The following is a 24,794-nucleotide window of genomic DNA, read 5'->3' on the forward strand; positions in this document are numbered from 1 at the left end:
GCGAACAGTACACACGACATGACTGAGAATCACGTTTGCATTGCTGGGGTATTTTGGATCCAAAGACGAGCAACTAGCCCCTTTCCTTTAAAAAGCAAACACCCATCCGCCTGGTTCAGGCTTATCGATCTCCACCTCCCATTTAAATCTTGGGTGTGATGGAAAGACCCAACCAAGGGGCTCGGCACGAGGCACACGCTGCTTTTTGGTGTCTGGTGAAACACTGGTGTGACAAATTGTCATAATTTTCTAAGATATGGAGGAATGCTACACCACCTTTCCTACCACCGACTTAAGACCCAAGACACGGAGTCAAGAGCAGCCGACCTGCGGGGGCCTACGGGGGAGGGGGGAAAGCCCCGAAAACACCAGGGAGAAGGCGGCCCGTCGAGCTCCGCCTGGAGGGGCGCAGGGCTGCGGGCAGCGCCCGGAGCGCGGGTCGTACTCAGGTCACGTCTCGGGGCTCTCAGGGTGAAAGGGCGAACCCGGGCGGGACGACCCGGGCCCTGGAGCCCGGCTGGCCGCGGCGCGGTAGGCGCGAGGGCCGCGGTGGGGGGCGTCGGCAGCGCAGCCGAGGGGGCTGGGGAGGGCGCGCCGCCAGGTGCCTGACGGCAGGGGGCAGCGGGGTTCGGGCGGACGCAGACCCAGGGAGGGAGGAAGGGAGCGGGGGCGAGTCCCGCGCTGCGCGGCAGGGCGCACGGCCGGGTGCTCCCGCAGCGGGTGGCTGGGCGGCCGCCGGCCTACCTGGAGGTAATAGGGTTTCCTTAGCCAGGCCCCCGGACAGAGACTCCTCGCCATGGTAATCACACATCGCCCCGCCGCGCTGCAGTCAGAGGCGGACCCGAGCGCTGGCGGCCGGGCTCCCCGCCTCCCCGCGCCTCCCCCAGCCTCCCCGCCCCCTGCCCGGCCGGGCCCGCCCACTCCTCCACCCCCGCCGCGGCGCGCGCCGCGCTCCCCTCGGCCCGGCGGCAGTAAGGGCGGCTAGCGACCGGAGGCCCGGCCTCCTGCTCTGTTCGCCCGGCCGCCGCGGCTGTCAGAGAGGCTGGTGCCGACTCCGCCATAAAGGGGAGTCGCACCTCGCCTCCGCCGACACAAATCGACTGCGCCTGGAGCTTAAAGGGGAGGCGCGTGGAGGCGGGAGGGGGCGCCGCGGGAGCGGGGATGTTGCACGCTCTATGCGGATTGGGTCGTGGGCCTTGCTGGCTGATGCTGCGACCCCTGGACCGCGCTGGCTTCGCAGTCTGCTCTGGCTTCTGGCTCCCCGCGCTGCGCCTCGCTGCGCGTCCCGCCACCCGCCCAGGCAGCACCGACGCTCCCCATGGACTCTGCTTCTGGAGTCAGTACGTGTCTGGACGGGTTGTTTCGAAATTCAGGGGAAGCTTGGGGCTCCTTCCCTGGGGACTGGCTCATCCTCCCTCGCTCTTGGTGGCGGTCGAGGGAAGGGGGCGTCTGCCGCAGCTGGAGACGCAGACCGGGGCATCCCCCCAGGACTGGGCTCAGCGTCGAACGCGGACAGGGCGCCCCGCTGCTTAAGTCGGTGCCGCGCTACCACTCTCCAGTTAGCCTCGAATGGCCTACAACTTTTTTTAAAAATATACTTTTAAAAAATTCCGACTTTTTTGTTTATATTGTTTTTAAGACAGCTTCAGAGTTTTCCTGGCCCCACCCAGGAACACTGATTTCAAAAGAAAACAAAAACAAAAACACCGAATTAAATACAGTCCTGAAGGCAGGGAGCCTGGGACGTGGCCTGCTACTCGGTTAAGGCTACATAACACTGGGTGTGGTGTCTTTCTTTTGACAATGAGTTCCAAATAAGGGAAAAAAGAGCCACCCTACTGGGAGAACAGCTGTTGATCCTAGTGACTTGTAATGGAAGAAGCTTTTTTTTTTTTTTTTTTTTTTTTTTTTTTTTTTTTTGGCTGCTTTTTACCCCACCTACCACCTTTAAACGTGATGCTAACAAAGTTTAGGTGGCCGGTTAGAGCTCATTCGGGCCAGTTTCTCTGAGAAGCGGTTTCCCCAGAAGCAAACCATTACTCCTTCTCACTTGGTTTTTACATAAGCCTTGTTCAGGTGCCTTGTTCCTGAAGAGATACCTTCATGTCTGCCCCTTCCCTCAACCCACACACAGACACAGGTTTTAAACCTCGGTGATTTTGGTTGTGGTGGTGGTTCTTTCTGTTTTTGAGAGGGGTCTTACCATGTTGACTAGGCTGGACTCACACTCCTGGGCTGAAGCCATCCTTCCGTGTAGCTGGAACTACAGCTACTTGGTCTTATTTTATTGCTTGCAGACAAACCAATTTTTCATTGATTTTGTTTGGGTTAAGAGATGGTAATTTCAGAATAAGATAAGGGTGAATCCTAATGGTTTCATGCATTCATTTAATAAAGATTTATGAGTACCCAGGCACTATTCAAGTTGTTTGGGTTACATAAACAAAACAGACAAAAATCCTTGCTCTGGTGGATATGAGAGAGAGGGGCAATAAATAAAAATGTAATCAATAAAATCAAATAGGATAAGAATGCTAATAAAGGTTATGGGGAAAACAAGGGAAATGGAGAAGACTACAAGTAGAGGAAGTTTGAGGCAAAAAAGTTCAGTTTTCGACAAGTTACATTTTAAGGTATCTATTAGAAATTGAAGTGGAGATCTTGATTAGGCAGTTGTATGTGTGAATGAGTCTAGGATTAAGGAGCGTGGTCCAAGCTAGAGGTATATGAGAGATATCAGCATTTAGATGGCGTTTAAAGCCATGAGACTGCCTAAGATAATGGGTAGGAAGTGAGTGTAAATAGAAGATGACTGAGGATGGAGCTCTGGGGACCAATGCAGCTTTAAGGCAGGGTAGTGGATGAGCCAGCCAAGGAGACTGAAAAGGAGCTGCCAGTGAAGTAGGAGACCCGAGTGAGGTGCCCTGAAGCCGAGTGAAGCTCGTAGATCTAGCAGGGAGTGCTCCTCCGTGAGTGAGCACTGAGAATTGACTGTTGGATTTAGTGACATGGAGGCCATTGATAACCCTTCAGTGGAGCAATAGAGGAAAAACTTGATTGGAGTGGGTTTAAGAAAAAAATGAGAGGAGAGAAACTGGAGATGGCTAATACAAACAATTCTTTTGAGAAGTTTGTTTACAAAGGGGAGCCGAAATCTGGGACAGTGACTGGTGGTAGAAGCAGAGTCAAAAGAAGATTGAAAAAAAAATGGGAAGAGGCCAACCACAGGAGGTCAAGGATGCAGTGAACTATGATCCCATCAATGCACTCCATCCTGGGTGACAGAGTGAGACCCTGTTTCTTTAAAAAAAAAAAAAAAACAAGAAAAAAGAAAAAAGTGGTGGGGGGAGAAATACTTGTTTTGAATGGAAATGATCTGGAAGAAACGGGAAAATTCAGTGGAAACAAGAAGTGAGAAGTGCTGGAGTGGTGTCCTTGAGAGAGAAAAAGCGTTTGAAAACTAACACACAAGTGGAAGGATCATCTGTAGACAGGAGTACAGACTGTTCATCTATGGAAACAGGCAGGCAGGTGGGTAGGCATGGTAAATAGGAATCTTTGGAAGTTCTCTTCTGATTGCTTCAATTTTCTTAGAGATGTAGAAGGGAATGCTATCAGCTGAGAGGAGGTGGGAAAGATTATGTGAAAAGGGAAGAGAAGGTGTAAAATGTCATCTAGGAGAATGAGAAGACAATGGACCAGAAAATAATTGTGTGCTTGTTGAGTGTCATGTAGGGCCCACTTCAGTTTATGGTCATGAATTTAAGTGAGACAAGTTAGTGTGAGTGTGCTTCTTTCTCCAGCAATAATTAGCTCCTGGGAAGAGTAGGCTGAGAATTCTGTTTAATCACATTTTACCAAAGGAATAAGAGCAAGGAAGTTGAGGATATAAGCAAGGGCATGATTATGATTCACCATGGAACTTAAGATGATTAAAGAGGGAACAGTGGATATGGAGAGGTTAAGGACAGTGAAAAGGTGGTAGGATCAATACATTGCAAGTTGTCCTGGGGTTGAGGGGTTGTAGGAGTCTAGGGAAAAGAGAGAATGATCTGGAAATATAGGAGGTATATAATAGTCTGAGGCTGGGCATAATGTCTCCAGTACTTTGGGAGGCTGGAACGGGAGGATCATTTGAGGCCGGGAGCGCAAGACCAGCCTGAGCAACATAGCAAGACCCTATTTCTACAGAAAATTTAAATATTAGTCAAGCATGGTGGTGTGCACCTGTAGTCCCAAGCATGGTGATGTGCACCTGTGCACTCCGGGGGCTGAAGTGGGAGGATCCCTTGAGACCAGGAGGTGGCGGTTGCAGCAAGCCATGATCGTACCATATATTCTAACCTGGGCAACGGAGTGAGACACTGTCTCTAAATATATATCTATATTGCAAGTCTGACTCCATTTTTTATATGTACTGACAGCTTTGAAGCCCTGCCAGTCCTGTTTCCCCAGTGTAAACATAAGAAAGCCTAGATGCCTTTGATGCCAGCAGGAAGTACAAACCGTGCAAGACCCAGCCCATATGAGAGAGCCCTCACTGTGGTCCTACCCCTTAACCACCATGACATCCTAAGATAGTCTCCTTTCTTTGCTCCCTTAAGCCATTTTTGAACCAGTTTGGGAGCCTGCCCTGCTCTCCCCAGAAAGCTGCAGTATGTGAACAAACCTTTTCACACCCTCTTGGTGCATGTGTAGCATCATCAGTCTCAACATCCAAATTAAATTTTAGGTGCAGGAGCCCATCTGGCTTCTTCTGCAGGGTGACCACAACAATGTGGTGATTTTAGTGGGATCCATGAAATTGAGACTATGGAGGAGTGATGAAACCTAGGGTGGGATATGCGACCATGGCAGTGAATGGCTAAGGGATGTGGAGGCAGGATCATTGGAAGAGAGTCAAGGACAGACTGTCATACAGATTATATGCATGTGTATTAAAAACAGTAAGACTTAGGACAAGGGAGGTGCTGGGGAAGATGTCAGTAGCAAAAGCTAAAGTCCTTGATAAATAAGACAGTGACTGTGAGTGAGTAGGTGAGGAATGGGGAAGGTGAGTGACAACATCAGAGGACATGAGTTTTAAGATAATGGGCAGGGGCAGGAATTAGGAGGGAGGAAGAATAGCTTAAAAAAGAAGCAAGGAAGAGCCCTCTCCTCCCTCCCACTCCAGTGGTATGAGGGCGCTGGGAAGGCTGCAGGGACAATAGCATCCACAGGAATCAGCCAGCTTGGCGTTAGGACAAGAAGGTGCAGGAGATATTTAAAGAAGCGGTTGAGGATATAGAGGATTTTGCTGATGATAGACAGAGGGCACAGTGGGACTTCTCAAGAAACTGGGGAGTCTTGAGAAGAGTTCAGAATAGTTGATGTGAAGAGCCTTGAGAGGGTCAGGTGGAAGGTGAGGGAGGCCTGGTGGTCTGGGGTTTCTCATGGTAAAGGATATAAACAAGGATAACAAGGACAAAATGTGAACCAAATGAGAAGAAATGGTTATTCGGGTTTCCTTTTAGAATCACCCAAGACTAAATGAAATTAATGTTTTATTTGAATGGAGAAAAGTAGTTTAGAAGATTTTCATTTCAGACTTGAGTTGCTTCCCTTGTCTTCACATGCCCCAAGACCCTGGCCCTCCAGGGCCCATGCTGAGGACCTTGCACCCAGGTGGGTACAGTGAGCTCTTGTATCACTGGACTTGCAGTTTGGCTATAAATCCACTTGGATGAGTCCCAAGATGGATCCAAGCAGGTTGGCCTTGGCAAATTTAGGCAAGATCCTTTCTGCCTCAGGTCTGATGTTCTCCTGAACTCTCACTGCAGAGGCCTGGCCATCCTTTATGTCATATACTGGACCTACTTTACAAACATCCAAATGTACTTGTGCTAGTGCCTGTTCTTATGGCCCTTAAAAATTTCATTTTTTCTAAGTAAAACCTAGCTAATCCAAAACTAATTCATATGGTTGTGTTCAGAGGTGCTAATTTGTGGCCTCTTAGTCATTGTCACATGTAATGTAACGTTGGCCTTCCAGAGACAAAGAAATTACTCCAGTGGGTTCCAATACAGGAAAATCAAGATCAGTGGACTTTCAACTTTCTTGTTTGCACATTCTCAAAAGAATTTTGAAAAATATATGAATTCTCTGATGTTTTATATCAACATCCAAAATTTTTATCATAAAATTAAACAATTGTAAAGAAAGTAATTTTCAGTTTTGTGTTGTAAATATTGGCATTAAAAAAAAAACAAAAAACTGTGGCTGGGCGCGGTGGCTCACGCCTGTAATCCCAGCACTTTGGGAGGCCAAGGCAGGTGGATCACGAGGTCAGGAGTTCAAGACCAGCCTGGTCAAGATGGTGAAACCCCCATCTCTACTAAAAAGCAAAAAACTTAACCAAGTGTGGTGGCAGGTGCCTGTAATCCCAGCTACTCGGGAGGCTGAGGCAGAAAATTGCTTGAACTTGGGAGGTGGAGGTTGCAGTGAGCCGAGATCACACCACTGCACTCCAGCCTGGATGACAGAGCGAGACTCCATCTAAAAAAACAAAACAAACAAACAAAAACCCAAAAACTTGTCATACAACTCTTAAGTGTATCCAGTGGAATATATATAAATACCTTGATACCTTAGTATCATGTACCTTGATACCATTTAAAGAGTATCATCCTTTAAGTTATAAGATTATTTATTTAGCTATCAGAAATATAACATTGTTCCCTTTTCTTCTTCTTGAACTTTTATAATTCTTCTTCCCTCATACAATGTTATAGTTTTTTATTTTTATGCTAATTTATTTATTTATTTTTTTAATCTTGCTCTGTCACCTAGGCTGGAGTGCTGTGGCATGATCATAGCTCACCATAATCTAGAACTCCTGGGCTCAAGGAATCCTCCCATCTGAGCCTCCTTAGTACCTAGGACTTACAGATACATGGCACGATGCCCAGTCTCTATTTTTCAACCTATCCTACTTCTCCGTATAATAGGTAATTTTTAAAATGTGATTTTAATGTTTTTTATTTTTATTTTAAAATTTATTGTAACTTTTGAATATGTAATATTTTCATCTGGTTCAAAAATAAAAACTAAATTAAAAGTATTCATTGAGAAATTTTACTCTCCCTTGTCCAACCCCCCATAGGTAATCACTTGTTTTAGTTTTAAATTTATCCTTCCAGTGCCAATTTTTTACATAAATAAAAGCAAATTTGAATATATATTTTTAAAATTGAATATATATTTGTTTCATTTCCCCTTTCTTACCTAAAAAAAGTTACTTTATTACATTTTTTTAAAACTGCAGAATGGAAACCTATTAATTAGACTAATGAAAATGTACTAATTAGACCAACATCAAATCACACTCCTGATAAGAATCTTTTCCCTTCTCTTTTGCTTTGACAGTAAGGTTAGATCACAGAATTCAACTGACATTCTTCAAGGACATTTCGGAAACCTGTGGTGTTTTCAGTGCTTTAAATTCAATACCAATGAGAACACAGGTTGCTAATGTCAGCCCTGGGCAGATTGTATTTTGTTTCTTCCAATATTTACAAACTGGGACATTTTACATAAACATCTAGATTTCTGGCTCTTTTGAAAATTAGATCAGCTAACCAAGCCTCTCACACACACCAACGGTGGGCTGGTGTGACCTCTGTGTGGCACTTGTCCTGCGGTCTGCTATAGACCCTCTCACTTCCTAGTTTTCTTGCTTCAGCCCTCAGCATTTATTTATCTTTCCCATCTGGTCCCTGTAGGCATTTGACTTAGCCACCTCTGAGTTAAAATCATAGCAGTGACTTGGGAAAGTACACTTAAAGAGGAGCTTCTTTGAAGCTTCAGAATGGGAAGCAAGAAAGGAGCAAATGAAGAGAATAGAGAAAGATTAGGCTCTGGATTAATGATTCCATGTTTTACCTGAAATTCCTCAGATAACAGGACCAGTGAATTCTTTCCATATACTGTGTAGTCTATATTCACCTTCTCAGGCCACTAGATGATACAGGGTATTGGTAAGCCAGGGTGGTGACTGAATTTGCACCCCAGGAAAAATGAAATCTATTGCGATTGAATCATGAGAACATAGACTGAAATGAGAGACAGAGCTCTTTTTTATCTTCTATGAAAAGGCACATTGGACATTGGAATTTAAAAATGCAGTGGTTCCCTAGTTTTCTATTAGCACTACCACCAAATATTAAGAATCTGTTGTGTCTAAAATTTTATAAAATGCTGTTCAGAGTATGGAACACAAGAAACTTATAAAGTAGGACAGGTATTTTATGTATCTGCTTTTAATATAGAATACAGTGCTTTAAAAAAAGAAGAATGATAAGAATTTGAAGGGAAATTACAATTTATTGTTACTTCCTTAACACCTGGCCTACAGAAGGTAATCCATAAACATTTCTTAAGAGAATAAAAGAATGAGGCCGGGCGCGGTGGCTCAAGCCTGTAATCCCAGCACTTTGGGAAGCCGAGACGGGCGGATCACGAGGTCAGGAGATCGAGACCATCCTGGGTAACACAGTGAAACCCCGTCTCTACTAAAAATACAAAAAACTTAGCCGGGCGAGGTGGCGGGCGCCTGTAGTCCCAGCTACTCGGGAGGCTGAGGCAGGAGAATGGCGTGAACCCGGGAGGCAGAGCTTGCAGTGAGCTGAGATCCGGCCACTGCACTCCAGCCTGGGTGACAGAGCAAGACTCCGTCTCAAAAAAAAAAAAAAAAAAAAAAAAAATGAATGAATAAATAAGGCTTCCAAGAAGATAAGATGTATAATAATAAAATAGGTTTTAAAAAGGTTTTTACCTGAAAAGCAGCATTCAAAATCTGAAACAGTCATGAATGACAATCTTTATTTTGTTCTTTATTCTTATCAGTACATTCCCTGAAGAAGTGCTGGGGGTTTTTGGAATAGTTCTTCAAGAAAATGAAACACCTATAAGAATTTGGTACTAAGATTTTGTCTGACTTAAGGCATAACACTTTTAATTCTGGATCTTGAAATTCCTCCTAATGAAAATGTTGCACTAAAAGACTTATATTGATAATTCACAGTGACTGCAGCAATAATGTCAGAAATGAACATCACATGAGACCTATCACATAGAAGTTACTTAAGGATTCACCTTATTGTGGTGGGTTATAGACTTGAGGAGGATATGAACTTGTCCTGAGACCATCTGATGACATTTTCAGTCTCTGGCAATAGTCTCTGGGATTTTGTGTAAACTGTCAATGTCATAATATACAGATTTTAAAAATATGGAATGCTTCACAAATTTGCCTGTCATCGTTGTGCAGAAGCCATGATAGTCTTCCCTATATGGTTCCATTTTTAGTGTATGAGCTGTCAAAGCGAGCATGACAATGTCATAATATTAAAATAGTATTTCACAATAGGGTTTCCCTACTCTCTTAATTTTGTGTATAAGAATATGCCATGTTCTCTGGTGGCACTACAAGAGCACTGTTCACCGGGCGATTTGTAGTGCATTCTTCCTTCTGATGACTAACCCTAAACCCTTTCCAATTCTCTCGAGCACAAGAATAACCATCCAAGTCCAGGAAACATTTGATTCTCTCAGATGACAGTAAAGATCTTAGAGAACCCAGATGTTTCCTTGCTGATCACCCCCAGTAAAATCCAGTTAGAACCAACAAATTCAGAAAATGTAATAAGGACTCCAGACTTCTTGTGGAGTATATTCTTCATCTTTTCCTGAGTTTTTTCCTGTTTTTCAATGTTTCTTTTTTGCATTATAGTGGTTAGGAGCTCTACAAGAACCACTGAAAACAGATAGGCTCTCTGTTTAGTTCTGCCACTTTTTAGCTATATGACCTTGGGCCAGCTGTTTAAAATCTCCATGCCTCAGTTTCATTTTCAGCAACAGGAGGATTAAATGGGGTTCTGTGTTATAAAGTGCTCAGCATGATGCTTAGCACAGAGTAGGCACTGGACTCATGTAGAAGTCTGAAAAAGATGTCTAAAATGTCCTGCTATAAGGCTGTGTATGATTACTTTTTTTTTTTTTTTTTTTTTTTGAGACAGAGTCTTGCTCTGTTGCCCAGGCTAGGATGCAAGGGCTCTATCTCGGCTCACTGCAACCTCTGCCTCCTGGGTTCAAGCAGTTCTCACATCTCAGCCTCCTGAGTAGCTGGGATTACAAGGCACCCACCACCATGCCTGGCTAATTTTTTTGTACTTTTAGTAGAGACAAGGTTTCACTATGCTGGCCAGGCTGGTCTCAAACTCCTCACCTCAGGTGATCCGCTCTCCTCTGCCTCCCAAAGTGCTGGGATTACAGGTATGAACCAGCACGCCCAGCCTGATTACTCTTGTTGTTGAACAAATCAAGGGAGCGCCAGCATCTTCAACAAACCTTCCCAAAAAGCTTTAGGTAAAAATTTATTTTTGAGTTATAGGGAAGTGGGCTTTCCACACAAATTAATTTTCTCAGTAAACAAAACTAGTCCCTTTAAGGCACCAACTCTTGTAAAACTGTTGACCGTTGTTACATTAATAGAGATCTTTTTGAACTGTGACACCCATGTCTCTGTTTTATGAAACGCTGTAATGAATATAATCTAACTATTTCTTGATGCTGTAGGATTATACAATACAGAATCACATATCTGACATCTCGGAGTGGGCCAAGTATGGCCTGCTAATACCAGAGAGGAGAAGAGAACCAGCATTGAACATGTCCGCTGGGATGGACTGGAACTTGGTGATGCTGACAGGGCCAACAAGTGTTCAAAATAGTTCCAGGTATCAGGCTATAGTTCGTGAAAGCAGTTGTCAGTGTTGGATTAGGCAGCAGCTGGATAGAATCAAGTTGACACAGAATCAAGTAGTTCAGAGGGAGAGACTCCTCTGAAATTCAGGCCAGCAGGTTGGAGGTGGTAACTGGGAAGTCTGTTGAAAGACTGCCAGGGTCTATAACCACCACCTGTATGAAGGCAAAATTTAATTTCCAGTTGCCTGCACAGCACAGTTATCTCTAGTTTTAAGAATAAGGACTCACAGGAAGAGCCCAAGGTCACAGCATGTGTGGCTAGAGTTGGTTAAAAATCTTTCTCAGGTGGGAAAAGGTTGGGTAACTTGCCCAAGGTCATGCTGTGAAGGTGCACACCCAGAATTCTATTACAGGCAAACTCCGTATCCGTTTCTGCTACTTAGCTCTACTCACTTTAAAATAAAACAAATGGGGCCGGGCCCGGTGGCTCAAGCCTGTAATCCCAGCACTTTGGGAGGCGGAGACGGGAGGATCACGAGGTCAGGAGATCGAGACCATTCTAGCTAACACGGTGAAACCCCATCTCTACTAAAAAATACAAAAAACTAGCCGGGCGAGGTGGCGGGCGCCTGTAGTCCCAGCTACTCGGGAGGCTGAGGCAGGAGAATGGCGTAAACCCGGGAGGCAGAGCTTGCAGTGAGCTGAGATCCGGCCACTGCACTCCAGCCCGGGCGACAGAGCAAGACTCCGTCTCAAAAAAAAAAATAAATAAAATAAAATAAAATAAAATAAAATAAAACAAATGTTTCACTATTCTGGCAGACATAGAAATGACTGGATTTGTTTTTCTGATTCTAAGGAAAATTACAGCTATATAACTCTAGAGTCACATAATTCATCATTTTTGAAGGGACAAGAGTGAGTTACATATTTATCTATAAGACAAACATGTTGTTGTTATAGAACTGATTACTATAGGGGTACCTTAAGAATTATCTGTCTTAAATTCCTACAACCTAAAATTAAACCTTTCAAAAGGAGCCAGTGAATCGCTATGAAAATAGCACAGTTCAATTAGATTTAAATTAAACATTGGTTTCAAATTTGGGATACTGAAAATAAGTTATTATAACTGAATTTTAAATTATTTTACCCATTAAAAGATCTAAATTCATATATTCAAAATTTGATAATGAGCTAAAAACATTTAGTTCAAAGGAGCTACATTTTCATGATATGAAAAACAGAACTTTTGTTCTTCCTCATCCTCTGACTCTCAAAAAAAAACCCAGAATATTATTAAGAAGGAATGATCAGGCCAGGCGTGGTAGCTCACGCCTGTAATCCCAGCACTTTGGAAGGTCAGTGAGGGTGGATCATGAGGTCAGGAGTTCAAGACCAGTCTAGCCAAGATGGTGAAGCCCCGTCTCTACTAAAAATACAAAAAAATTAGCCAGGCACAGTGGCAGGTGCCTGTAATCCCAGCTACTCGGGAGGCTGAGGCAGGAGAATCGCTCGAACCCTGGACAGCAGAGGTTGCAATGAGCCGAGATCTCACCACTGCATTCCAGCCTGGGTGACAGAGTAAGACGCTGTCTCAAAAAAAAAAAAAAAAGTAGTGATCTATCAGGGTTCTTGTTTTAAATTATTCTTAGAAGATTACTATTTTGTTACTTAAATTACCAACAATAAAAGGATTTCTATTTGAATTCAGGTATTTTTCACTTTATATTCTCCATTATTGCCTTCCTGAGATTCAGTTGTAAAGAAGACTAAACTTGCCTCCACTCTAATCCTGCATTTCCTCTTTCCAAAAAGGCATTTCCTCTTGATTACTCCACTTCATGCTCTAAATATGTGTCAGTTCTGGGACTGTGAACAATGATTGTGTTTTGCAAAAACAGGTTTAAAAATATCAAATAGGTGAAGGAAGCTGCAAGTAGAGTCTTGGCCAGGCAATGGGCCAGCAAGATGGAAAAACAGGAGTTGAGAAGGACCCAAGAACCAAAGGACAAATTAGTGACCTAGAAGCCAGAGGCAGGCAGAATTTAGAGTATGCCAGAAACTAGGCATGCAGATAGCAACAAAAGAGATCAGAAACCCCAAAGGAGAATGCTTTAGAAGACCAGGCATGCCAAAAGTCAGGCAGGGTTAGAAACCCAGTGAGTGAAAGGGGTGGTCAGGAGGTAAGAGCACAGTCTCAGCAAGAGGTAGGGGCAGCAAAAGTCAAGCACCCAAGCAAAGAAGCCTCCAATGAGACCTTGATTCTCAGGCCAGTGTCCTGCCTGGGACTGTCAGAAGAAGTAGAAAAAGACACCTAGTTGCCCAGGGAATAGGGACTTGGACCGACCAGAGCAGGTCTTTCCTTTTCCTGCTGTTAACAAATGATTTGGCTCCATGACTAGATAGTTGGCGAATTTTCTTCACTTTTGGATGCTTTTATCCTGACGCTCTCTGCTGCTCTCTTCCTAGGTAATGTAGAGTTCTTAATCGGTACCCACAGATGCTGTACTGATTCAACTTGGCAAGAGACTTAGAGCGTCTCAGGACAAGTTGGAAACTGAAAATAGATTCTGCCCGTTGACTCAGCAGGATTGGGGGGTTGCCTCTTAATAATCACACACCAAGTTAGAACTTGTCATGTCTAAGATGTCCTATTCCATTCCAGTGTGGTCTCATTTTGTTCCAAAGGTGGTTTTCCTTTTTAAAAACAGAAGTATTGACAGCTGGTCCCATGTTATATTTTTCCTCTTTATAGACTCTAACAAAGTTCTACAGATAGGAAAGTCTGGTGACATTTCCCTTCCCTTTATAAAGTATGGATTTCACAGAACCCACTCCCTGTCAAGGCCATCTGGGGAAGTAGAATCTTTTATCTCTCTAGGCGAAAGGGTTTATCTGTTTTACTTCCTTCTTTTAAGCTGAGGACCTTCTGAGGTAGTTTCTTTAATAAGTAAATTACTTTCTTCCCTTGTCTTACCTGACTGTGTTGATAGCAGAAGTGAGGGCATTTCCTTAGAAGATAAGATTTCTTTTTTTTTTTTTTTGAGACGGAGTCTTGCTCTGTCACCCAGGCTGGAGTGCAGTGGCCGGATCTCAGCTCACTGCAAGCTCCGCCTCCTGGGTTTACGCCATTCTCCTGAGTAGCTGGGACTATAGGCGCCCGCCACCTCGCCCGGCTAGTTTTTTTTGTGTTTTTTAGTAGAGACAGGGTTTCACCGTATTAGCCAGGATGGTCTCGATCTCCTGACCTCGTGATCCGCCCGTCTCGGCCTCCCAAAGTGCTGGGATTACAGGCTTGAGCCACCGCGCCCGGCCGATAAGATTTCTTTTACATTGGGTTCATGAATGAGGATCGGTGGATCCAGTCCCCGCCTCCCCACCCTGGGGCTGAAATGAAGAACTGAAGGTCTCTTAGGCAATTCTGGGCCACATTCAGCCTTGTTGAGACCTCTTTGGTGTGATTTGTATGAATTTGGACCAGATTACCTGAATTTGAATCCCAGTTATATGATTTTCTGGCTCTGTGACTTTGAATAAGTTACATACCTAATTTCTCTGGCTTTAGTTTTCTCATTTCCAAAATAGAAAAAAAAATATATCCTAACCTTGTTGTGCAGATTAAACAAAATAATATATCTGAAAGTGCCTTATATATTGTCTGTAAGTATTCTGTGCATGTTAACAAAATCCTTAAAAAGGTAGGGTGGACAGTGCTCCCTGTAGGTTACCAATCACAGGACCTTTACACCTGAGGCTATTCTTTCACAGTGCATTATTTTATTTATTTTTATTTATTTATTAATTTAGTTTTGAGATGGAGTCTTGCTCTATCATCCAGGCTGGACTGCAATGGTGCCATCTCGGCTCACCACAACCTCTGCCTCCTGGGTTCAAGCCATCCTCCTGCCTCTCAGCCTCCCGAGTAGCTGGGATTACAGGTGCGTGCCACCACACCCAGCTAATTTTTGTATTTTGAGTAGAGACAGCGTTTCACCATGTTGACCAGGCTGGTCTTGAACTCCTGACCTCGTGATCCACCTGCCTTGGCCTCCCAAAGTGCTGGGATTACAGGTGTGAGCCACTGCGCCCGACCTATTTTTTTAATTAGAGAGGAAGTCTTGCTTTTTTGCCCAGGCTGGAGCGCAGTGATGCAATCATAGCTAGTACAACCTCAAACTACTGGGCTTGAGTGATCCTTCTGCCTGGGCCTTCCAAAGTGCTAGGATTACAGGTGCGAGCCACCATGCCCAGCCCATAATTTGATTTTTATTTTATTTTTAAATTGTATTCTGGGAGACAGGTTCTGACTATGTTGACTATGAGTGCAGTGGCTATTCACAGGTGCAATCCCACTACTGATCAGCATGGGAGTTTTGACCTGCTCTGTTTCTGACCTGGGCCAGTTCACTCCTCCTTAGGCAACCAGGTGGTCCCCTACTACTGGGAGGTCACCATACTGATGCCGAACTCAGTGTGGACACCAAGTGACCATAGTGCACTACATCCCAGAACCCCTACATGCAAGCTATCCTCCTGTCCCCTGTCCCCATCTCCCAAGTAGCTGGAACTACAGGCCTGCCACTGCACCCCACTGATTTAGAAAACTCCCAAAAGGCCTCTTTTCTATAGCCTTCCTCCTAAGTGGAAATTTCCAGTATGCTGTTCCCTAGAGAAAGTTTAGCTCAAATTTGTTTGTAGCATTTTTTTTTTTTTTTTGATGGAGTCTCGCTCTGATGCCCAGGCTGGAGGGCAGTAGCATGATCTCGGCTCACTGCAAGCTCCGCCTCCCGGGTTCACGCCATTCTCCTGCCTCAGCCTCCAGAGTAGCTGGTACTACAGGCGCCCACCACCATGCCCAGCTAATTTGTTTGTATTTTTAATAGATACAGGGTTTCACCTTGTTAGCCAGGATGGTCTCGATCTCCTGACCTCGTGGTCCGCCCGTCTTGGCCTCCCAAAGTGCTGGGATTACAGGCGTGAGCCACTGTGCCTGGCCATTTGTTTGTAGCTTTAATGGTAGATCAGTAGGTAGTTCAGCATCACCGTGTGCTTAAGGAACAGAGTTTTTCACCCTAGAAAACAGTCTTCGGAAGGTTGAGTTATTTATCATAGCTCATGTGGTTAGTCATTTAAAACAGTTCAGTGGTTCAGTGGCACCTGTGCTCCACCCTCAGCTAATGCTACTGTCCCTCAAATGTTCTGCATTTAGCCACAGTGCTCTTCTTTCAGTTCCTCCAGTGCCTATGCACCCTCCTGCCACATGGCTCATGCACATGCTGTTCCCACTTCCCAAAATGCTTCTTGCGTCTCCCCATCCTCTACCAAACTTCTAATTATCCTGCAGATCTCAATTCAGAGAAGTCTTCCCTGACTTCCAAGAAAAGTTCTGATCCCTCTGCAGTCCAACCATCACCACTGATAATTACCTGTAACTATATTCATGTGATTATTTGATTAATGTCTGTCTTCACTTCTAGATAATAAACTCTATGAGGACACAGGCCATGTTCATTTCTGTTTATCATTGTTATCTGCAGAACCCACGTGGATGCCTGGTACATAGGAAACTAATTACAAATATTTAAATGAATGAATGAATTTCCCAGTGGTCAGGGAAAAACAAAGCGATTACAATATTCGCAGTGTCTATAAGATAAAAGAGGACCAGGTACTCACAAAAAGAAACCAGCTTTTCCTGTGTTATTGTGATATGTAGACAATGTTCTCGTAGGGGAGAAAAAATATCTTTTCCTTCTATCCATCTTAGGTTCATTGGCTGAGGCCAGTGTAATGAGAGAGAGATTAACAAGATAAAAGCACACACATTTATTTAATGTAAGTTTTACATGATACAGTTGACTTCATAAGGAAATGAAGAGCTGAAGAAGCAATTGAGAGTTTTTATGCTACATTTGATGAAGAGTAGAGCGTCATGGATAAATGTGATAGGATAATGAAAAAGTATGAGCTAGCTAAGTGTAATAAACTCGGGAGATGGCATGGCCTGTTCACCCAGATTCCCTTTGGTGTTCCCGTGTCCATGGAGATAGGGGTGCTCCTTTTCTCCAAGTATGGGAGGGCACCTCTCACATGAGGATCTTATGACTTGCTTCAAGGGAAGGCCAGAATATCCTTCCTGTACATGTTGTTTCTCAAATTCCTTCAGCTTAAAATATTCAATATGCCAAGGTGCCATATTTTGGAATAGTGTGTGGTTTTTTGTTTGTTTGTTTGTTTGTGACAAAGTCTCACTATGTTACCCAGGCTGGACTTGAACTCCTGGGTTCAAGCAATTCCCCAACCTCAGCCTGCCAAGTAGCAGGTATTGCAGGGGCATACCACTGTGCCCAACTCGGTAGTGTGTTCCATCATTCCCAACGACTATCCTACAGTTTCTACAATGGTAAATGTAATGTATTTCTTTCTTTCTTTCTTTTTTTTTTTGGTTCTTCTTTTTTTATTTTGAGACAGAGTCTCACTCTGTTGCCCAGGCTGGAGTGCAGTGGCATGATCTCAGCTCACTGCAACCTCCGCCTCCTGGGTTCAAGTGATTCTCCTGCCTCAGCCTCTCCAGTAGCTGGGACTACAGGCAGATAGAGATGGGGTTTCACCATGTTGCCCAGGCTGGTCTAGAACTCCCGGGCTCCCACGAGCCACCACGCCTGACTAATTTTTGTATTTTTAGTAGAGACAGGGTTTTGCCATGTTGGCCAGGCTGGTCTCAAACTCCTGACATCAGGTGATCTGCCTGCCTCGGACTCCCAAAGTATTGGGATTACATGTGTGAGCCACAATGCCTGGCCATGTATTTCTTAAAACACCTCTCAGTATAGATTCAAGGCAAAATGCTAAATGTAGGTCAGCAAAGGGCCAAGTCATGGGGGAGGTGGGTATTGAAACAATGTAATCCAAGAAATCTCTCCAAGGATTTATCTCCAAACCTGACAAAATTAGGATGACTATGGAATGAGCCCATTCCTATCAGGCCATTCTCCTCAACGTGATCTTTACAACTAAACATTTGCTAATAATTCAACACCAGATAATTCAAGATTATATTTTCTGAGAACTTGAAGTTTGGAAGTTCCAAGGTGTAGTAAAGCGTAAGTAACTGAGAATTGATGTCCCTTCTGAAAGGAAAGCACCTAACCAGTATGCATACTTAAATAGAAAGCCACCCAACTTCCCCATGGGGGTGAGCTGGAAAATGCCGGGCAAAGATTTTCCTTAGATTATATTTTTGGGTTCATTCTAACATATACACAGTGAGCATATAACATTAATTCTCAGCTGGTAATAAAAGAGTTTTAATTATGAAAGTAATAATCACTTGTAAATTATTCAAACACACAGAAGGCCCTCCTACTCCCATCCTCCCTATTCTTGCTCCTTCTGGGTAATCACAAGGATGGTTTCTTGTGTCTCCTTCTAGACCTTCCTCTATGTGTATCTTTAAGGAAATCCCCTGGGGGGGCATGATATCCCTAATATTGTTACTTAATGATTCTGTTTTTCCACAGAGCAGGTGAGATGAGCAGGCTGTAACTATTGCCTATTATTCTTCAGCAAGGTACAGCAAGATCCATGTGGTCCTGCCAAGAAGATGGGACTCATAATGTGCAATAAAGGAGAATTTCTGGAAATTCTCTACTTTAAGCTGCTTCATATAGAGAGCAATGCTGCTTTTTGTGTTTCTACAAAAGACTGGGCAGAAACCTGCCTGTCCTTCAGGGTCCCAAATGAGGTTAGAGGCCAAAGCTGGCCATCACCATGGGTGTCACAATTTATGCCCTGAGAGAATTAATGGAAAGCATCAGAACATCTCGTTTTGGAACATTTGTTTGCTCAGTTTGGCGGAGGTTGAGCAGAAGTAGAGATGTCCCTCTTGTTGATTGATGCTCATTGCCTAGTGAGCAGAACTCACTGTGGGGCCCAGTCCTCTTCGGATCACTGAGCAAGCTCACCTTCAGGCAGAGGGGCAGGGGTGGTGTGGTGGGTATCAAGACAGTGCCAAGTCTAACTGCAAAACAACCCCCACCCTCACTAAATATAGACGTGTGTGTGTGTATGTGTGTATTTTAAACTACAGAACCCCCCTCAAAACCCTCATAACGCTCTCTATGTATCCTTCTATTTTCATCTCCTGACTTCTTTAAAAAATCAAAATAGAGTCCTACTCTGAGAGATGAGGAACCCCCAATTTTGGCAGATTCTATATATGTGTATTGTTTAAATAAAGGAAAATAAATGAAATTATATGCTATATTTCATTTTATAATTTATTATTTTCATTTTACACTATATTACCTATATGCTACCACCTAAATTCACTGCAACCTCCCCTCCCGGATTCAAGCAATCCTCCTGCCTCTGCTTCCTGAGTAGCTCAGATTACAGGCGTGCGTCACCACACCCAGCTCATTTTTGTATTTTTAGTAGAGATGGGGTTTCACCATGTTGGCCAGGTTGGTCTTGAACTCCTGACCTCAGGTGATCTGCCTGCCTTGGTCGTTCTATTTTTTTATAACAGTTTTATAATAAATATAGGGCCATAGTTATAAAGGATCTTATAAAATTGTTATAAAATGTACCATCACATGAATGTACCACAATTTACTGAAACTTTTTTTATTAACGAATATTTTACATTGACTCCAATTTTCACTTGTTCAAATCATGTTTTAGTGAATATTCTCGTGTGTATCTCCTTAAACTCTAGAGTGCTGTTTCTTAGAAATAAAATTGTTGGTCAAAAGATACATGCATTTTAAATTGTGGTAGTTATAGGTAGACTATCCCTTATGTGAAATACTTGGTACAAGAAGTGTTTCAGATTTTGGATTGTTTAGTATTTGCATGTATTTATCAGTTGAGCATCCCTAATCTGAAAATCCAAAATCCAAAGTGCTCCAATCAACATTTCCTTTGAGAATGACCTTTAAACATCATGTCAATGTGCAAAAACGTTTCAAATTTTGGAGCATTTTAGATTTCAAATTTTTAGATTATGGAAGCTCAACCTATATTAGAAAATTTTTCTCTACAAACTTGGTACCAATTTATATTCTCACAATAATATATTACAATATATGTATCCTCCTTTTGTTTTTTGTTTTTGTTTTTGTTTTGAGTCAAGGCCTCACTCTGTCACCCAGGCTGGAGTGCAGTGGCTCTACAGAACCTACTCAACCTACTAGGCTCAAGTGATCTTCCCGCCTTAGCCCTTCGGGCAACAGGGACTACAGGTGTGTGCCACCACTCCTGGCTGTTTAGTATTTTTTTGTAGAGATGGGGTTTCACCATGTTGCCCAGGCTGGTCTCGAATTCCCTGGCTCAAGCTGTCTGCCCACCTTGGCCTTCCTAAGTGCTGGGATAACAGGCGTGAGCCACCACACCTAGCCAGCCTCCTTTTGTGTTAATAATTATTTTCCTAATTAGAATTCAGAGTGTGAATCTTTTTTATATGTGCACTAACCATTTATTATTTCTTCTCGTGAGATTTGCTTTGAATGTAGTGTTAATTCTTTAGTTAAATTGGCCTTGTAAGGTGCTGCCCAAGGACCAAAATTAGCCCCTAAGTGTTCTCTTTTATTGACGACTGGGGACATATTAGGCACAGGCACACTTTGCTTTGTTGCACTTTGCAGATACTGTGATTTTTACAAATTGAAAGCTTGTGGCAGCTCTGTGTTGAGCAAGTCTGCCAGCACAATGCTTCCGACAGAGTGTGCTCACTTTGTGTCTCTGGGTCACATTTTGGTAATTCTGGCAATATTTCAAGCTTTTTCATTATTATTATATCTGTTATGGTGACCAGTGATCTTTTACAATGCTATTGTTATTGTTTTGGGACACCATGAACTGTACTCATATAAGACAGAGAACTTCATCCAAAAATGTTGTGTGTAGTCTGACTGCTCCACTAACTGGCCATTCCCCTGTCTGTCTCCCTTTCTTAGGGCCTCTCTATTCCCTGAGACACAGCAATATCGGAATTAGGTGAATTAATAACCCTAGAGTGACCTATAAATGTTCAAGTGAAAGGAAGAGTTGCAGGCCTTTCACTTTAAATCAAAAGCTAGAAATGATTTAGTGAGAAAGTCATGTCAAAAGCTGAGATAGGCTGTAAGCGAGGCCTCTTGCACCAAACAGCCAAGTTGTAAACACAAAGGAAAAGTTCTGGAAGGAAGTTAAAAGTGCTACTCCAGTGAACACAAGAATGGTAAGACAGTAAAACAGTCTTATTGCTGATATGGAGAAAACTCTAGTGGTCTGGATGGAAGATTAAATCAGCTAAAGCCTAATCCAGAGCAAGGTTCTAACTCTCTTCCATTCTGTGAAGGCTGAGAGAGGTGAGAAAGCTCCAGAAGAAAAATTAACAGAGGTTGGTTCATGAGGTTTATGAGGTTTAAAGATGCCACCTCCATCATGTAAAAGCACAAGGTGGAGCCGTAAGCACTGACGTAGAAGCTGAGCAAGTTATCTAGAGGATCTAGCAAAGATCTAAGACTACACTAAACAACAGATTTGATTTTCTTTTCTTTTTTTTTTTTTTTTGAGACGGAGTTTCACTCTTGTTGCCAGGCTGGAGTGCAGTGGCGCAAACCTCCTCTTCCTGGGTTCAAGCGATCCTCTCTCCTTAGCCTCTCGAGTAGCTGGAATTACAGGCTCGAGCCACCACACCCAGCTAATTTTTGTATTTTTCACAGAGACAGGGTTTCGCCATGTTGCCCAGGCTGGTCTTGAACTCCTGGCCTCAAGTGATCTGCCTGCCTCAGTCTCCCAAAGTGCTGGAATTAGAGGCATGAGGCACGGTGCCCAAATTCTTCTCTTCCCTCCCTCCCTCCCTTCCCTCCCTCTCCCTCCCTTCCTTCCCTCCCTCCCTTCCTCTTTCTTTTCCTCCCTCCCTCCTTTCCCTCTCTCTCTCTCTCTTTCTTTCTTTCTCTCTCTCTCTCTCTTTCTTTCTTTCTCTCTCTTTCTTTCTTTGTTTTTGACAGTCTCCCTCTCTTGCCCAGACTGGAGTACAGTGATGCAATTACTGCTTAAGGCAGCCTCAACTTCCTGGGCTCAGGTGATCCTCCCACCTCAGCCTCATGAGTAACTGGGACTACAGGCCCGTGCCATTATGCTTGGCTAATTTTTGCATTATTTATAGAGACAGGGTTTCGCTATGTTGCCCAGGCTGGTCTTTGTTTGTTTGTTTGTTTGTGGTTTAAACCAGAGAGGGGTGCGTTTATTTTCTCACATTTAAAAAAAGCTGAACTTAAGTAGTCCGGGGCTGGTACCTCAGCAAAAGCCCAGGGTCCTTCCCGCGTTCTGCGTCAGCAAAGGCCCAGGGTCCTTCCCGCGTTCTGCGTCAGCAAAGGCCCAGGGTCCTTCCCGCGTTCTGTGTCAGCTCCACTGTCCTCAGGGTGTGACTCTTTCCTCATGCTCTCAGGACAGCTGTCCCAGCACCAGCCATCACATCCATGTTCCAGACAGGAAGAAGGCAAAGGGGAAGGGCCCTGCACCTGGCAGCTGAGCCCCCTTCACAGGAGCTTCCCCGAAAGTCTCTCCTAGCACCACCCACCTCCATGCCACAGCTGCACACCCCAGGCTGCGAGGGAGGCCAGGACATGGTTCTCATCTGCCCGCTGTCAGAGCTGTGCAGAGGCACCGGAGTTCTGTTAGTAGGGAGGAAGGAGAATGGATGCTGGGTTAGCAACTTGCAGAGTCCCCACCACAGCCAGGACTCAGGCAGGAGCGATCCCCACTAAAAGGCAAAGATTTCACACTGGGCTGCAGTGGGGAGGTGCTAGGTGCTTGGGCTGGGGACTCACCTTCTAACAAACATGAGGCTCTTGTTAAAGATTTAACCCTGTGAGGGTGGCCTATGGCCCACGTGCACCCAGACCAGCTGCCTGGTGTGCCTCGGCCCACGCCAGGACTTCCAATTCACCCTGGGGCGGGGGAGGCCTGGGGCATGCGGTTTTCACACACACTCCTTGCTGATTTCTTCTATAATTTATAAAATTAACACTGTGCTTGCTGGATGGGATGAAAAGGCAAATAAATATGTATCGAGAAAGTTCCCCTCCCTGTGTGTGCCCCAGGCTGACCTCCTTACAGCCTTTCCTGCTGCAGGGGCTCCTGGGGTCTTCAAGGTCCTTGAGAAACTCTCCAGTCCTGGACCAGTGCTGGAACCAGCTCGGGGGGTGGGGGGGTTGTCTCCTCAGCTGGCTGAGCCTTGACTGCCGGACCCCAAGGATGCCGGCGGCACTGACACCACTAAGGGCTCGGCCGCTGCCCTGGGTGGTAGTCAGCCATGTCATCAAGCGACATAGCACCTAACCCCCTCAGCACCAACAGGCAGGAAGGGGCGCCTCAAGTCTGCGCTCCAGGGTTTAGGATGAGGGCTGCAGCTGAGCCAACGCCACGGGGCCACGAGGCTTCCCAGGTTTCACAAGGGTTCTTTTCAGGCCGGGCTGAGTCTAGACGTTGGGCCAGATGCAAAGAATGGAGGCCAAGTCCAGAAAGAGGAGGGCCCTCCCCTGTGGGAAGGCACGCTGGCTCCCCTTTTGCCCCTAGATCCTAGGCTGGTTCTGGGCTCAGGAGGCCGCCCCCTCCAGACCAGTCCACCTGTTCAGCCAATGGGCGACCCACATGGTCACAGGTCCTGCAGGCTCAGGAACTCTTGGCTCCAGGCGTCCTTGCCCCTGCCCCTTCGGGACAACTGGGGACAGGCTTCCTGCACCACCTAATCCCAAACCTCTGCCCACACCCCTGAAAGTCCTTAGTTGAATTCTTCTTAGTTAAATCCCTGGCTGACACGGAAGGAAAAAGCCAAATTTCATCTCACAAGACCTTTAGTTGAGAGAACATGCACAGCTGCCTGCCTTGAAAGCCCCAGGCGTCCCATTCAGGAAGAGGCGAGGAGAACAGACCGATGTCTACTACGGTCGCGCGTGGGATCCTCTGCGATGGCCGGCAGCACAGCTCATTCAGCACACCTGTATCATCATGGACGTCACCATGTTATCAAAGGCCCTGGACTGGATGCAGTCCCCCGGGTTGTAGAAGGGGTTGCACATCACGTCCGTGTAGGAGTTGTGTAGCTTCCTGAACATGCTGCGAATTTCGTTGTCTCGAAGGGCTGTGTTGGAGGAATCCACCACCATGACAAACTTCACCTTGGAGTTGGTGACGTAGCCGTATACCTTGTAGTCCTCCGTGGGGTAGAGCAGGTCCAGGTACAGCTCCCTCTGGTCGACCAGGGCCTTCGCCATTGCGGAGATCTTCTCATCCACCACGTCCAGAGATGTGTGCACCATGTAGTGGAACTTCAGCTCGTTCTCCGTGGGGGTGCTGCGAATGTAGAAGGGGTAATTCTCCTTGGCGATCACCGCGATGCAAACCGACAACTTGGGAGGCCCGGCGCGTGCCGCATCACGTGACCCGCCGCTGGTCACGCAGCTCCCCGCCCCGCACCCAGGGCTGGTCTTAAACAACTGAACTCTAGCGATCTGTTGGCCTTGGACTCCCAAAGTGATGGGATTAAAGGCATGAGCCACCACGGCTGGCCAACAATAGATTATCAGGGTAGGCAGAACTGTCTTACATTGGGAAAGATGTTACCTAGGACTTTAATAGATGGAGAGAAATCAATGCCTGGCTTCTAATCTTCAAAAAACAGGCTGACTGTCTTGTTAGGGGCTAATGCAGCTGGTGACTTTAAGTTGAAGCCAATGCTTATCTACCAGTCTGAAAATTCTAGGGCAATTAAGAATTATGCCAAATCTACTCTATCTATGCCCTGTAAATGGAGCAACAAAACCTGGAGTGACAGCACATAGGATTACAGCATGGTTTACTAAATATTTTAAGCCCACTGTTGAGACCTACCGCTAAGAAAAATATGTTATTTTTAAAATATTACTGCTCTTGACAATGCACCTGGTCTCCCAAGACTTCTGATGAAGGTGTACAAGGAGATGAATGTTGTTTTCATGCCTGCTTACAACATCCATTCTGCAGCCGATGGATCATCAAGAAGTAACTTGGGGCTGGGT

At 44.9% G+C, this 24,794-nt stretch overlaps 2 protein-coding genes and 1 non-coding gene across 3 annotated transcripts in view; all 3 read right to left on the reverse strand.

Moving 5' to 3' along the window:
* DIPK1A (divergent protein kinase domain 1A) overlaps positions 1-895 on the reverse strand; it is a 120,710-nt gene extending 119,815 nt beyond the window's left edge. Inside the window, exon 1 of the mRNA XM_050806935.1 lies at positions 745-895. Coding sequence (XP_050662892.1) covers positions 745-798 — 54 coding nt within the window. The 5' untranslated portion in view covers positions 799-895. The remainder of the gene's footprint in view (positions 1-744) is intronic.
* An 8,367-nt stretch (positions 896-9,262) lies between these two features.
* Positions 9,263-9,369, reverse strand: LOC126944820 (U6 spliceosomal RNA). Its single transcript, XR_007722202.1, has one exon. It is a non-coding gene; the product is annotated as a U6 spliceosomal RNA (small nuclear RNA).
* Positions 9,370-21,957: 12,588 nt separating this feature from the next.
* LOC126964165 (trafficking protein particle complex subunit 2-like protein) lies at positions 21,958-24,208 on the reverse strand. The gene has a single exon (XM_050806969.1). It carries the CDS (start codon positions 24,054-24,056, stop codon positions 23,727-23,729), a length of 330 nt encoding a protein of 109 aa, XP_050662926.1. The 5' UTR covers positions 24,057-24,208; the 3' UTR covers positions 21,958-23,726.
* Between the last annotated feature and the right edge of the window lie 586 nt (positions 24,209-24,794).

This window comes from Macaca thibetana, chromosome 1 (assembly GCF_024542745.1).
Source record: "Macaca thibetana thibetana isolate TM-01 chromosome 1, ASM2454274v1, whole genome shotgun sequence".
Lineage (NCBI taxonomy): Eukaryota > Metazoa > Chordata > Mammalia > Primates > Cercopithecidae > Macaca > Macaca thibetana.

Excerpts from the sequence above, each read along its gene's own strand:
- LOC126964165 (XM_050806969.1), bottom strand. The coding sequence starts at position 24,056 with ATGGTGCACACATCTCTGGACGTGGTGGATGAGAAGATCTCCGCAATG.